Genomic DNA, 15,916 nt, shown 5'->3' on the forward strand with positions numbered 1-15,916 from the left:
TGAACATGCACATATGAATGAGGGCTCTAAATTAACACCTCTTTTAACCCCCCCCCCCCCCCCCCCCCTCTGCTCACCAGTGTAAGATATGACATCACTAGCACTGACAAAACAAATTAAGTTTGGTAAATTTATATGAGCTGCTGGGATTACTCTTGCATGACTTCTGCAAAAGAGCACAGAATCAGCATGGGTTAGATGGGTTTGCATGCTGTAAGATTATTATCATCAAAGCAGGCCACGCTGACTAATTATTCATGTGCTTCGGCGAGGCCGGAGATGATGGATGGTAATGTTTTTAAGCTCCCCTGCGTGCTTGAGTTAGGTAACTATTCTCTCTAAGTATGTATTGTACCGCTGAATACAGATGGCATCATTAACCACATTACGTCTGGATGTGTAAGTTATAATTTCTCTGCAAATCAGCTGCCTGATCGAACCAGAGCAAGGTATCAAAAAAATCCAGCCTGTGATGTAAACGTATGTGTCGGTGCCGCAACAAACAAAGCAAAACCAAATACAATGAAAAGAACAAGGACCTGGCCTTCATCCCAATCCCGCTCCGAGTTTCAGTCCTGCTTTGTAGAGACCGTCCAGAGCTACCGTCTCACAAACATTGACTCAGCAGCAGCGGGCACACAAGATGATAACTTAATGACACAAATTTAGCACAGTTGCTGGTTTCCTTTTTTGTACGAGCGCATTTTCAAAAATGGTGCATATTTTTGTTCTATTATAATCCCTTCCTTTTTTTTCCGGCAGCACTGCCAAATCTGCTTTGAAAAAATAAGAGGGGATGGAAGTTTTGTTTAAAAAATGAGCTAAAATGGTTCACGTGGTAAAGACTCTGTCGACCTCAACATAAAACAAAGAACTTATATGATCTGTAATGTCAATCTTTTCTGAACTAAGCTGGAACTGCAGGGTGACACATTCAGTAGCAGGTTGCATTGAAAAAGCCTTTTCACACAGTAAACAAATCCCCTTAATCATTTAGTATGACCTCGTGCCCTTTTACAAAGATTTTCTGGTGCGTAGGATTTTACCTAATGATTATTTTTATTAACATTCAATCTTTTTTCAGTTAATTGATTAAATGCTCGTGTTTTTCAGACCTCAGTGTGAGCCACAAATTCAAAGTCATTCAATTTAGTGTCAACAAAAGGCAAATCAGAAAACTGTCACATTGAAAAGATGCTTTTACATTTTTTTTCTTCAGTAAAATGACTTTAAAGAAACTATTTGCTCTCAAAGCAGATGCTTTACTTTTAATGCTAATGGAGTAATCAGTGAATTCAGCTCTCCAATACAAAGGCGGTTTCAGGGCAATGTATCTTAATGAAAGTGTTTAAACTACAAGCTCATCTCGAGTTTCCTGAGCTGTCAATACTTGGTCTTAAATGTAACAGATTTCTGTGTGTGAGGGTGTTTGGTTTTCCTGATCGATCACAGTGGACTAGCTATATCTAACTTTAAGTCGATAATGTGTAGCCATGCAGAGGAGCTGGCGAAGCAGGGTTTAAGAGCAAAGCAAAGCACAAAAACCAAACTACAGTGCCGTTGGTGCATACAGTCAGCATTGTTTCTTTTACTTTGTCTTCTTCTATTGTATTACTCCTCCTTAGTTCTAGCACACAGCTTGAAAACAGCTCAACAACAATGCTAGCCCCGCCCGGGAAGCTAAATGGCTAATTGTTCATCCTTCCACGGTTCACTGGACCAGTTTAGAAACCACTTTCCCGTGTCACAATACCAGACAAATCTGGTAAATCAATGAAGTGGACAGACTTGAAGCTTTGGGTTAAGCCAAAAACTTCAGGTCTTTCTCAAATGTTTAAGGTCTAAGTATTTTAGAATTTTGATGGAGCGTGAAACCAGCGCTCTTTCTGAGGTCTGAGAGTGGAATCAAACATTAAATGTGAAAAATATGTAGCATCTGGTGCGGACGAGAAAAGCTGTTTGATGCAAGTTGTGTTGTGGTTTAAAAAGCTTTTGTTTGCTTCTGTTCCATTTATGTCTGACATGCTGCCAGCGTGCCGGCAGATCTCTGACCGAGGGACTTGCCGCCCACTCTAATACTCTGCTGCTGATATCACTTGCAGAAAATAATTCTAACTTTTTCCCCTAAAAACTTTGAATGTTCAGTAAATCTCAACCTGTTTGCCAGGAGTGGTCCCTGTATGCAGGCCTTACCTCCACAAACCTCCACTCTGTCACTACTTAAATGTTAAAGAACTGTAAAATGGTTAGTTAGTAAGCCAGAGCTGACCAACGACGTCTGCACGTTCAACCCGCAACCTTTGTCACAACACACACACACTCTCATACACACTTACACACAGAAAAGCCATCCTCAGGCATGGGCTGAGCTGGGCCGACAGTAATTATAGCCATGCTGTTTTGAGAGGGGTAGAAAAACAACAGAAAGGCAGCAGTGGCACTCTCAACCATGGCCTTGAGCTCTACAACCACTGCTCCAAAATGGTGGCCTGAAGGGAGTAAAGGAGTCCAGGGCATTGTTAGGGTGGTTAATTGCTGTTGAGATTAGCAGTCTTGAGAGTGACACACATATTTATGTGACATCCATTTAGCCGTGACTCCAGACAATCAGGAATGTGCTGGGTGTCTGCAGTGGCTGGAGACATTTAGTATCGCTGATGAACTGACGCTGAGCTCTGGCCGAAAGAGAAAAAAAAGAGCTAGCCAAGGATAAAAAAGGGTAAGAGCGTAATATGACACCGCCATGTCACAAATGCCTAGAAGTTCTATTAATAAACTTTTTGTTGTTATGATTTTGGTCTCCTTTTGTTTGTCGATGTCTGACTGACAGTGGCCAATGAGGCATGCACGCCCCTGCTGCCATTACTAATTTCGTTTGTGCACATAAGGCATGTAGCACATTATTGTTTCCCTTACCATCACAGTGGCTGCCTCCCTAACGAGACCCTCATCTTTCCAACAAAGCAAAGGGGAAAAAACTAATTTTAAAAACAAAACATTGTGTGCTTTTTGCCTAATTTATGCTCACTTATTTCATTTTAGCTCACTGTTGGTGTGTGTACCGTGTTTTTCTTTCATTTAGGGTTGCACTAGTTTCTCTTGCGTGACAGAAATACACTCCAGAAGTTGTTGTTAAGAAGATTGATCTGTTACCCCTACCACCCCCACCCCCCCCCCCCCCCCCCCCCCAAAAAAAATATTTTTATATCTGGATATGAAGAGATGGGAAAAAAAACTTGTGAGCTGCCTGCTTCCTCAATTAAATGCTTACAATTTTTCTCTTGTGAAGAAAATAACAAACAGAGACTGCATTATTGGTTATCTACAAACTCAATGTAAGAACCCAGACAAGCGTATCAATATTCTCAACTTCATTAAGATTTAAGTGTGTGTCATTTAAGCCTAAAACTTCACATCTGTTTCCACTACTCATGTGGCAATCAGTACTACTAAAAAAGAAAAACAGTGTAAATGTCACAGACCCAGCTCTGGAGGACTCGGGGTCCGTGAGCAGTGTGGACTGTCGTTGTTGTTATTATTATTACTATCATTATTATTATTATTTGGTGTATGGGTGTGCACTGTTTCGCTGTCTGGGGTTTTGTTCCACGTGTCTATGTATAGGGAGGTGTGTGTGTGTATGTGTGTGCGTGGTTGTGGCTGTAACCAGGAGGCTACCAGCACCGTCAGGCCTGTGGATGACGGGCCACGCCCGAGGAGGATGCCACACACCTGCAGCAGATCAGCGTCGGCGGAGGGAGTTACTTAATGGTGTGGCATCATTGCGTGAGACTCCACGTTAGTCTTCAGCTCAGTTAAGTTAGTGTGTGTATGCCCGCAGTTGTAAAGTGTCCTGACGGCTGCTTCTGTTGTTTCCCCAGGAGACGTGTGGAGCGCCAGACAGCAGCCAGCACGGGGAGTGCTGAGACACGGGAGCCGAGAGCACAAAGACACGGACTTTTCAGAGAAGACACGACACGGGAGTGAAGGGAGAGCATGTGGATTTATTGTCTGTTTTCGCACTGTAAATAAACACACTGTTTGCAGTGAAGAGTCCTGCATTTTAGGTCCTATTTTCCTCATCCCCACGGTCTGCCATGCAGCCCGTGACAGAAAACTCGGGTACACTGATACTAAAAACCAAAACCAGACTGTGAGTTTATAAAGGAAGGTTACATCAAAACAGGAACTCCTTGTTCACTTTTAATAGAAAAGTCTGGAAAATGCTGCCGAATAAGATATCTTGAAAATTCTCTTCTCGAGGCATGCTCCTTAAAAGCAGCTATAGTTCAACAAATCTCCTCACCAGGCAGAATTTAACAAATACAACCAAGAGAAGCCACGTAAGCTAATGAAAGCACACTGACACAAACATAAGAGCTTTGTTTAATTTAGTCAAATTGATTAAGAGGGTGTGGATTGCGATTTCTCAGCACCTTTTAGCAGCAGGGCGTAGTTCTAATCTGAAAACATATTGTGTAAAATTTGGCGGTTAAGGTTTCCAAATTTTTGTCAAGGATGCAACAGAGAAACTAAGACAGGTCAATTGTGAAATGTATAGACATAATCAATGTTCAGGCTAATAAGAATTAGATCTGCAAGGCAGAACACATACAGGTAACCGCTCGGGCCGGTAGCCACCAATCACAATGACTTAACCTGTAAAGCAAACTGGCTGAGGTAAACCTCACCGGCAAATATTTTTTCCCTGCCTTTGGAGGAATGCTTTTAAGTAAAGGAAGCATCTGAGGTTGCTGTCATGAAAAGATTCTTAAGACTGTTTTCGGCATAGAAAACACAGGTCACAGGAGGAAAGAGGACGGCAGCAGGATAAAGGTGATGCTAGCAGTACAGGACTTAACAGCTCGACCATTTTATTCACATTTACGACCAAACAACAGACACACGCACACTGTGTTCAGCAGAACATGTTCGAATATAAAGTATAGCCAGATTCAGCCTGACCAGGTTCAGTTTTTCTGAACAAAAACACTGATAACACACCAACAGTGAAGATGATGCTGTTACAGTTTAACATCACAGCTGAGATAGTGAATGCATGTAGGGAGAAAGTAAAGCAGTCCTATATCACATCACCTTATGACAGGACAGGAGCTTCCCGAGGTAACACATGTCTAAGCTTTTTACAAGTTTACTTCCACATCTATACAGTTAACTTAAGAAATATGTGATATAAATGAAGCAAACTCAACAAACCAAAACAATGCACATTAAGCTGACTGTGCGACTGTAATGTCAGGAATAGCATTTTATCTACTCAGCTGCCTTCTGCAAACCCAAATCACTCAAAGATTAAATCAAAGATATCACCTGATCTGTGTTAATGACACGGGTGGTTGTCATAGCCTCCTGACTACCAGCAATGCAAATTTGCTGCAAGCACATTTTATGGGAAGAAGAAAAGTAAGTGCATAAAACTTCTTATTGAGCAATTTTTAGCTATAAATGTTGTTAGCATATTTTAAATAAGTCTCTTAATAACACATTAAAACATAGTATGCTTAATTCTAACTTCATTTTAGTATAGTATTGAAGTGTTTAAAAAAATGTCCTCCGTAGTGGACATTTGTAGTCATTTCTTCCATTTTGTTCTGTTTTTTTAAATAACCAGAAAAGGAGTCCTTTTTAGAAGCAGAAAGAGATTTATTGCAGTTTGATGAGGGAAACTCAGATCTTGAGTTGTCTGATGAAGAAGATCATAGGGAATAAGCCCTTGAAGAAGAAAGAAGGAGGAGCATCAGGGATGGTACTCAGACCTGAACTTGCTGTCATTAAGTGGTTGGACAGTTGTCATGGCATCCTCTGCCTATGGCAATCAACCTCAGGACAGACGCACAAGATGGTTTAAGAAAAACAAAAGGTTTGTCCATGTGCCAAGTCCACTGGCAATTGCTGAGTACACTACCAATATAGGTGACGTGGACCATATTGAATGTTAAGTTTCTACAGGATGGTCTCTCACACTCAGAAATTGACAGTATGTGCAGTTTTCTACTTTTTGATCTGGCAATCACCAACTCGTGGCTTCAGTATAGCAGTGACTTGCAGTTTTGGGGGAAGAAACCACTACAGTTCCTTGAGTTCAAACTTCTCCTTGGTGAAGAGTTGAAGCAAATGTTTGCCATCAAAGTTCATTTTTACACGTTCGGTCTTCCAATGTCCTCTGCAGTGGACATGTGATATCTAAAAAATGTAAACTTTTTTTCCCCCAAAAATTATTTCAGTCTTCTAATTACTTTACAAACATTGGGGGATTTAAAAATTTTTTTGATTGGACAACATTTTTTTTCCTGGTAGTCAGGAGGATAGTTAGTGTGCTTCATTTTACAGCGACATGTTTTTTTTCCCTTGCATTTAGGTCATGGGGTTGCTCATCTGGCATTCATTAGTTTGTTTATTCACTTTGCACCGAGTCAATCGAAGTTCTCTTCGGGTGTTTTCATCCATCCATTTCTGCTCTACTTTCACAAAAATTTCCATACAAAGTCAATTTTCTTCCAATTTCATTTTCAAATCTGTTTTCTCTGAAAATCCAAGGTTATGGCATTTGATACTATTTGCAAAAAAAAAAGACAATGACTTTCACAGTGAGAACAGAGATATACCACAAAGGTTCCAGATTGGATTTATTTTAAATATCTAAATCTTAGCTCACCAAAACACTTTAGGTGGAAAATCTCCTTTTTCACGATTTGTTTCTCATATTGTCCTTTGAAAGCAGTGACAATTGTTTGACCTCGAATCGCAGGAAATAATCAGGAAGTTGTTGGAAGTAACCATTTCCTATCTCACTTCCCCTGATAGTGGTTGGGCCTTTGGTAAACCACAGAATAGAATAGAATAGAATAGAATAGAATAGAATAGAATAGAATAGAAAAAAATGGAATAGAATAGAATAGAATAGAATAGAATAGAAAAGAATAGAATAGAATAGCCTTTATTATCATTGTACAGAGTACAACGAAATTGGAGTGCCACTCCCTTGGTGCAAGATAAATAATAAATATAAATGTAAAATATAAAAAGTACAATAGATAACATCATGTGTGTTTTCTCTTCTCATCCCAGGCGTTATTGAAAGTTGACATGAGTGGCACAAAAAGTGAGTGATACACAGCAGCAAATCTCAGCGACTGTTTCCCTGACCTTTAAGTTCATCCCCTGGGTCCATGGCATCCAAGCTTGCCAAAGCATCACCTATAGTATATCTTTCAGTTGTTAGCAATGAGCTTCTAGCTTCAGAAGAAGAAAAGGGCTGGAACTGTTCAATACAATTTCAATAATGAGAATTCACCTGGGCGTATCGCTCTTCATTGGGGTTTAACAACTGGGATGAAGGGTAAAAACAGTCATGCATAGGTAGCCATATTATATTAGCTGTCAGTCAGCTGTTGCTTCCACCGTCTGGTGGCAAATTTTGTTAAGCCTCAATTCTACTTTCTGCATCCACGAGTCCACTCAGGTCCAAGTGATGTGAATTTCATCATCAGACGGTGAGTGCAGGGGTTCATGTGTACATCCATGTGCCTGCCTGTTTTTTGTGACTGTGCAGACTTGTCCATGGAGAATTTACATTACAATGCACCAACTATGCATGTGCCCCAGGCAGCAGACTTCAAGCGGACTTCAAAGAATTACAACAGGAATCGCTATTTGGCCAGCGGGTCTCCAGCTGTCCGTATCCGCAACGGAGTATAATCAAGGCATAAGATGCCATTATCATAGATTGAAGTTTAAGCGTGATGACCATAAATCTCATATATATTAATTTTTTGACTTCAAATGATTATGAAAACAAAATCATAAGGTTAAAACTTTTCCCTTCATTTTCACTACAAAGCTCTCTGTTTTTCATGTGTCATAAATCTCGTTCATTTCTTTACACCAGTGTACTTTCTTTAAAGGTTTCAACTTGTTTAGTGCAGCTGATAACTCAAAGGCAGTCTTTGGTCAACAAGAGCAGTAAAACTCACAAAGCTTCTGTCGGTCACCCCGTGGAAGGATTTTTAAGGGCTGCCTGCAAGCTGCCTTTTTCTCCAGCGCGCTCTTTCATGCGGTCAGCTTTTTGCAGCGCGTGATCTCTGGCTGCTGGCTTCAGCTCTCTGTCACACTCCCTGTGCCTACCAAGCAGGCCTCCCAAAGGCATGTGAGAGTCCTGCTCCCCGGGACTCTCTTCTCACCCGTCTGCACTCACACACTTAGTTTGAGGTTAAAACTCCTATGTCCCACACACCCCTCACCTCTTAATCGCATTTATTTTTCGGCTCCCAGTCAGAAAATCTTTGTGTTAACTAATCGAAATTACAACATTAACCAGAAATATCAAGATAGCAGCCTTGCTATCTGTTAGCACACACCGATAATAATCTACTCTAAAATGTCGATGACAACACTAGGGCAATTAAGGACGTGTTAGAAAGTACCAAGGCTACACAAAGAAAGGCTGCATGGGTACAACAGGAAGTGGAGTAATGAGCATTCAGCAAGATAAGATGGCTATCATAGCAATCTTTACTCCGGCACTCTTTCCTCTGCTTAGACATGTAAATCTTCCTGTGTGTGTGTTTATGAGCATGCAGTGTGTGTTCTGACTACAAGTTCTGCTTGGCTGCCCTTTTCTAACAAATGCATGTTCTGGCATAAGACCCTCATTCAAAGTCCACTAAGTCAGAGCACAGCAGCAGCATTTCAGAGAAGAGAGAGAGTGATTCACCAGGTAATGAACGCTGCTTACTCTCCCACAGAATAGGTGGGCAACTCGTGTCAACAACCTCTGATGAACTAGCTCACAGTACTGACAAATCCTTTGAGCAGAGAAAATAAAAGTAGACAGCAAGTGGGCTGGCTGTCTCAAGTGCAGTATACGTAGACAAACTATCACGATGCTAGATGTACAACCACGTAATAAACAGCTTGACTGTGTAATACAACCAAGTGGAATTCTACACAAACAACATGTGTGCGCACACGTATGTGTCTCACGTTCTGCTGCGATCTGCGCACTCCAAGCCCACAGTCTTCATCCTGGAAATTCAATTCTTCTTAGCTGCCAAATAAAGCCTGGAGAGCCTGGAACAACTGTGGTCATGTCCGTGGGAGGGATGAGATCTGTGCCACCACACAACTGAGCGCTGGTTCGTCTTTTCAATATTTTAGACCCGCACAGCATTATTTAAATTCACTGATCTCATACTGATTTAGACATAGACAGAAGACATAATTCACAACCAGCTGACTGACACAATTTTCTCCCCATGCAGATCTGCCTCGTTTCTGCTTTCTCTCTTTTTCAATCCTTTCAAAAGTGAGCCTGTGTCAGGCGGTTAAGTTCTTAGCTTTCAGATGTTGGGACTGCAATACTGTCTGCTATAGAGAAGAGCTGGCCTTGCACTTTAATGACAAACTAAAGTCAGGGATTGTCCAAAACAGCAGGACTTGTTTACTTGGCAGAAATAAAGTAGACCTAAGCCTTTCATCCTGAGCTTTGCTGAGCCAGTGTGGGTCTGTGTGAAAAAAGGACAACCAACGCCATACAAGGCGTCAAGTGAGGCCATCATATTTGCTTGAATCCGACAGGGCTGCTTGGAAGCAGCGTAAGGCCTAGCCCATGATAGAAGGCTAGATAGTTAGCTTGGAACACATGCCTATGAAGTTTGGAAACCCACACAAAAAACACAGGCCTTAACGTCTTTTCCTTTCTCCCTCCCCTTTGTAGAGCTTTGTAGATGTGCCAAGACAGGGCCTATGCTTCCAATGCAAGTTTAGAACATGTAATTACAGAGACGTGCATGCATAAATTTAAACATTTTCAAAAACCTGTAATATGCGGTTAGAATGTCATACTGAGTTGATAATATAGAGCGATATCAGGCTATTTTGGATCTTTGTTTAATACCACAGGCATAAATAAATAAAACAGCTCCAGGTTTTCTACAAAGAATGCCCGGTTATTCTAGTCTTTCACTTAAAATTGCACCCTATATGAGTCAAGTCATTTTCACACATGCACTACAGCTCTGAGCTTTTCTGACATTACTTGGAGCAGTTGCAAGTGAGAATGCAAATGTCCAAATCAGTTAAACCGGACAAAGAAAGGACCTCACATCACAAGCTCCCTAGTGCAATGTCTGGATAATGTATAAATGTATAAATAGTGCAGGTAATTCTCGGGAGAATTCATGGCAACTGAGTGTGCATCACGTGTCCTGCCTCTTGCAGACTCTGACCGGGTGCCACCTCAGCCTAAACCACGGAGGATTTCTAGTAGCAAGAGCACGCCTGATGCAGACAGCCTCCTGTTTCTACATGTGAGAACAAGCAACTCTGAACAATGTCACAAAAATCCGATTCATGTGGGAAAACGGCTTTCCTCTCTAGTACTCAGCTATACTGGGCTCCCTGTTTTCTCATGTTCTCACTGCCCACCTACCGCGCCACTTCCACTGAGTGCTGCCATCTTCAAATACAGAGAGGACGAAGTAAATCAGAGACACAGAGCAGTGATTCAAGGTTTTCCGTGTCCAAACCACTCTGTGTTGAACCTGACGCACAGAGCTCTGGTGTCCCACTGATAAAAGTTTTAACATGCTTTGATATGCATGAACGGGTCTCATCCTTTTGCTTCAGTGTAACCATTTTTTTCTTCTTCAGGAGCTCTTCTGACAGTCACAAGAACGAACCACAAAATGATGCTGCAAATTATACTGTAAAAAACGTTGTGTCCACAGTGGATTTGGCCATAAGCTTCATAAACACGCTGTAATCCTCGGAGCAGGAAATATTTAGTTCAGATATGTGGGCTAAGAAGACTTTTCAACTGCTAAATAAGTGATGCACTGCAAGTTTTACCATGAGCATTTATACAAATCCAGAAACCAAAATATATCGAAGCTTGAATCAAGAAAGGTCATCTTCAGTGAGGAAGAAATAAATAAATAAAACATGCTGCCTTGTTAAAATATATCAAAGGCATAACAGATTTTAAAAAAAAATTCTCTACTGCCTAAAATCTACTATAAAAACAGTGTTAGACTTTGTTGCAAGATAAATATTCAGCCTCCCAGCACTTCTATTTCACCGTCCCAGACTTTTTATCAGCGGGTGTAAGCTGATTTCTGTCATGCATGCAGACAAAACACTGACCATATGTTCGTAAGTTATCCTTTTGTTGCATCATTTATTTTTTCATTCTCTTCCTGTGCAGCGGGGAGTGCCCGGCATATTGCTGTGAGGCTTGTTTGGGAGGCACGCTACATGATGAATCCTTATTTGGTCAGAAAACTCACATTGCCACTTCCAACAAAAATACCTCCAGTTTGTTGATGTGGCTACCTTGGGAAACAAGACCACACACGTCAGTGAGGACAAACTGGAGCAACTGCTGCCCTATCCGTTCCTCTTTCAGTCTAATGATCATTAGCATGCAATGATCAATAGCACACTTGTGTGCAGACTAAGCAAGAAAGAAAAAGCATTTTCTCCAAGACATCCAGAAGTAACCATCCCATTACTAAAACTTTACACTGATGTCAGTTGATTAATTTGACATTTTTTAAAGGCAGCATCAACATATTAGCACAAACCTAGATCGCACTTTCTGAGTGTTTGAATTCAGAGTCTGATTAATATCAATAAAAATGCAGATTTAGAGAAGAGCCCTGTCTGTACATGAGCTTCACTTTGCACCTATTACAAGTATATTTTGTGCTATTCAACTAAACATAGCCTGCTCGGGCAACTTTAAAAGAGCCCAATGAAATATTAATCATCACACCATTTCCAGAGTGCCATATGAGTACACACTTTAGAGTGTTAGAGTGGAAAAACCCCAGTAGGCTCAACCCACTCCTGTTCTGGGTGAGTGTGTTCACACTGCTCTTCCTTTTCACAAGAAAGGAAACAGGACACCTCACAGAAGCTCGCCACCTTGTCGGCAGTACACCACAGTATGTCTCAAAATCAAAGGATAAGTTAATACTTTGTGTTTGCTACATTTATAGTTGGCCTTTAAAGCAGACGTGTTTAGATGAGGAAAATGCACGTGGCGTTTTAGGCTATTTCCTGTTCATCACTTATCATTCACCGTTTACAGGAAAATCATCTCACTGTAATCCAGGTAAGACAGTGCTGCTGTCTATATTTTTTACCCTATGAGCTGATGCGCTTGTAGTAGTCTGCTAGCAGCTGTAATTCAGGGTTATAATTTGTTCTGAAACACAATATAAGCTCATGACTCAACAGCAGGGATCTCCTGCTCTAATAATGCAATCTGTAGTGGCTCGAATTTCTATCCCAGCAAAAGCAATCTTACCTGTCTTGGTGTTAATAGCAAAGAAACCCTGGGGATTCCCGCTGGTGATCTTGTAGGTGAGTTTATCGCTGGCTTTGGCGTCCGGATCGACTGCATTGATCTGGATGATTGACACATCTTTAGCGGAGTTCTCCATAACAGAGGGGTAGTAGACAGGCTCAGAGGTTTGAGGTGCGTTGTCGTTGACATCCTGCACCTCAATGTAGATCTCCACAAAAGCAGAGAGGGGCACCACACCGCGATCCATCGCGTAGACTGTTAACCAGTAGTGCGATGTTGTCTCACGATCCAGCAGTTCCTGCGTTCGGATAATACCTGCAAAAATAAAAAGACGGAAACTGGTAAGTCTTCATTATGTTGCAGAACATTTTTATATGCAACACATGACCCTGAATCTCACATTGCTGTCGGCGCTATCAGTGATCTCTGAAAGCGATTTGGGGTGATGAACAGAACAGGAGCGTAAACACCAGCTGCCCCTGAACAGCCAAATGTAAGGGCTGATTGAAAGGACTCTGCCTGACACATGTCAGGATGGCATATTTACAACAGTCAGCGCTCTCCTGTTTACATTTCATTGCCATGTGGAGGCTGTAACCTTCAGCTGAGCAAACACAAAAGAGCTTTGAGACATGTATGAGTTATACATGTTTACAACTGTTAATTGAAGAATGGCAGATCGACAGATTCTGCACTGTGAAAACGCTAACAGTGTATATGCTATGTAGCTAGTTTCGTGACACTGGTTTCATAAACAGTGCATCTCTTATGTTTTGAACAATGAACTGCTTGACTCAATAAATCCTCATGTGTTTTAATATGTTAACATGCCTGAAACAGAGTGGCAGTGTGAAAGTTCTTGCTGAAAATGCTAGCAGCAACATTTAAATGAGTGAATATACTTCAGAGCTTTTCATCCCCATCTGACTTCACAAGTTCTCAGTATGTACCGTAACAAAGGATAAGTTATTGTGTGAGCCTTTCAGTATGGGCAGGTGTCTCAGTTTGGGGGAGAGGACATGTGCTTGTGACTAAGTGTTAGTTTACTGGTGAAAAGAAATACAGATTATGGACCCTGTTTCCACCTGGCATTAACATATGTCCTGGGTTATCTCAAGTAGTTAGCTGTAAATATGTCAACTCCTTGTGAGATCTGACTTCCTAGGATTATACGCAATTAAACACGTAGCCCACATTATTTCTGTTTGCCAGCCCCATATGCCAGAGGCCCACATAGCTGAGCAGGCTAACAGAACTGACCTGTTTTCCACAATAACCTCAAATTTAAATCTACACCGACTCAATCTGTTCATATAATTCTCACGACCTGAACAAAATAAAACACACAGGTAGTCTACAGTCATTTAAAAGTGCTTTAAAATGACTTGTGCAATTAATACAATGAATGGTATCCAACTTTTTTTTGCCAGCGGTGGGCACATCAGGGTAGCGAGGTGAGTAGGTGGTCCTAAGTGTGACCCAGGACACATAATGCCCCTGGAAGAATGCAGCCAAGCGTGGCCAATAGCACCTCCGAAAGTGGCCTCAGAGACTGGATCTAAATGCATCTTTGACAACACCTGCTTAATACACCAACATATGACCGGACTCTCGAGTGCAACATGACCGCATTTACAAATAACGATTGTGTAACTAATTTTTCCATTTTCTTACTGCTTTTGCTTTCAATTTATTTTCCATTAGTTTTCACCATTAGTTTTTTGTAATGCAGTTCTTTGTGAGCATAATGCATCTTTTTAGATTACTCGCTTATAATCAAACAAATCACTTTACTCCAAACATTGTGAATTCCATTTAATAGCAGACACTTTGGTTAGTCACACAATGTAAATGCATCCTGAGGCTACATTGTGATATTTTTTCACCTTTCTGTTCCTTCATCAACATCAAACATTCTTAAGAACCGTAAATCCAAAACAAAGAGCACAGGGAATGAATCACTGCCTGCCAATAATGTTGCAACAGTAAATTATCTGGATATCTTGCACATGTGAACTCCCATTATTATCAACAAGCACCATATTTGAAGGGCAAAAGAATACCAGAATGTTTTTCAAACAATGGAAACCTTTATACCAGCAGCTATTTAAGTCTCTGTATTATTTGCAATAACCTTGATAACGTCAATGAGGATTTATCGTTCTTCTCTGATTCAGTTATATGAAGCTAATAAAAGTGAATCATGGCTGTATCATTATCAGGTTGGTTACTCATTTTGGACTACACTTCCTGGTGGTCCCGATAAGAAGCCTCCATATAATCATAAATGCAAATTTCAAAGGTTCAAACGGTTTGGTCATTGCCGGATGCCCATCAAGATGTTGAGGCCAGAGCCTTGATCATTAATCCCCTCCCACATCTCACTAACACCACACTAATGTTGCTTTCTACTGAAAGCCTTCAATGTACACATTATAACTTAAAGTAAACATCACCCAGCGCTATGAAGTAGTTTAAATAGGCTCTCTCTGTGCTGCTGTTGCCTTTCTTCACACACAATGTGCTGGTGAAGTAAGTGTTACTGAGAGCAGACATATTTCTTACCTTGGGTAATATAAGATACCTCCAAATAGAGATAATACCCAAAATGACTTGTCACAAAAACTCCCAAATTTACCATGGGCGGGGAGTTTGGGGGTGTACAGCTAATTTATTCTCACGCCCCGCTTTACTTTAGCTTCCCTGCCTTTTCCTTCTGGGATCCTCTCTTGTCATTAGTCATCATTACAGCTCTCTCAGCTTAAGGCTTGTAATAAGAAGGGGTATTCAGGCAAGGGAAAATAGGTAGCTCCCAAAGCTGAGAATCCAGGCAAAGACAACTTTGGGCAGCAAATCTAGAATGCAAAGTAGATGAGCCCATTGTAGCATATATAATGACTTAAAGCTGACAACACAGAGGAGGGAAACTTTTTGAAAAATTAAACAATACCCTAAAAACAGATGTAAAATGATTATAATAAATTAGTACATAATTTATTAAAATACCATGAATGACTAATTTATAAGAGCACTAAAGCTCAGAAATGTCAATGCACCGCTACTTGAAGAAAACATGCAGGAAATTGCAAATGTTTGCCATAAATAAGAAATGCGAACACTTATGTGAGGCATCCTGAGCAGAAACGCCAAAGCATAGTGGGATGCATGCTTTAGACATCTGCTAAGGACAGTAATAGAAAGGAAAACATTACAAAGCAAATGTTAAAGAGTAAAATGAAAAAGAGGTTGGTGTGAGGAGAGGAGGTGTGGCAGAGGAAAGGTAGTCATGTTTGCACATGCACATGAACATCAAAAGACAAAGCAGCAGAGAAAAGAACAGACAATTGGGAAAGTATGAGCCATCTTTTGTACTTGAGCCAAAGAGATGCCCATGGGTGATTGCCTATCTATACAAGTGGCAGACAAAAAAGTAACAGAGCAATTCCACTTTCACCCGGGTCATACATTTTGCTCCCAGATCTTCACCTTGTAGTTACCAGCAAACACAATCTAACATCATATTTAGAAGATAAACAAACTTTAAAGAGGATCCTGCAAGGGTTAGAGGCCACACTTTTACAGTTA

General features: G+C 40.9%; 1 protein-coding gene across 13 annotated transcripts in view; it reads right to left on the reverse strand.

The window, feature by feature from the left end:
• Window positions 1-15,916, reverse strand: part of fat1a (FAT atypical cadherin 1a) — an 80,732-nt gene that overhangs the window by 48,711 nt on the left and 16,105 nt on the right. For all 13 annotated transcript variants that reach the window (XR_191135.2, XR_001167529.2, XR_001167530.2 and 10 more), the window contains exon 3: window positions 12,332-12,646. Coding sequence is in view for 10 of the 13 variants with exons in the window: in XM_004549254.6 (XP_004549311.2) it covers window positions 12,332-12,646 (315 nt within the window). In the remaining 3 variants the exon portion in view is untranslated. The remainder of the gene's footprint in view (window positions 1-12,331; window positions 12,647-15,916) is intronic.

Source organism: Maylandia zebra, linkage group LG6, assembly GCF_041146795.1.
Source record: "Maylandia zebra isolate NMK-2024a linkage group LG6, Mzebra_GT3a, whole genome shotgun sequence".
Taxonomy (NCBI): Eukaryota; Metazoa; Chordata; class Actinopteri; order Cichliformes; family Cichlidae; genus Maylandia; species Maylandia zebra.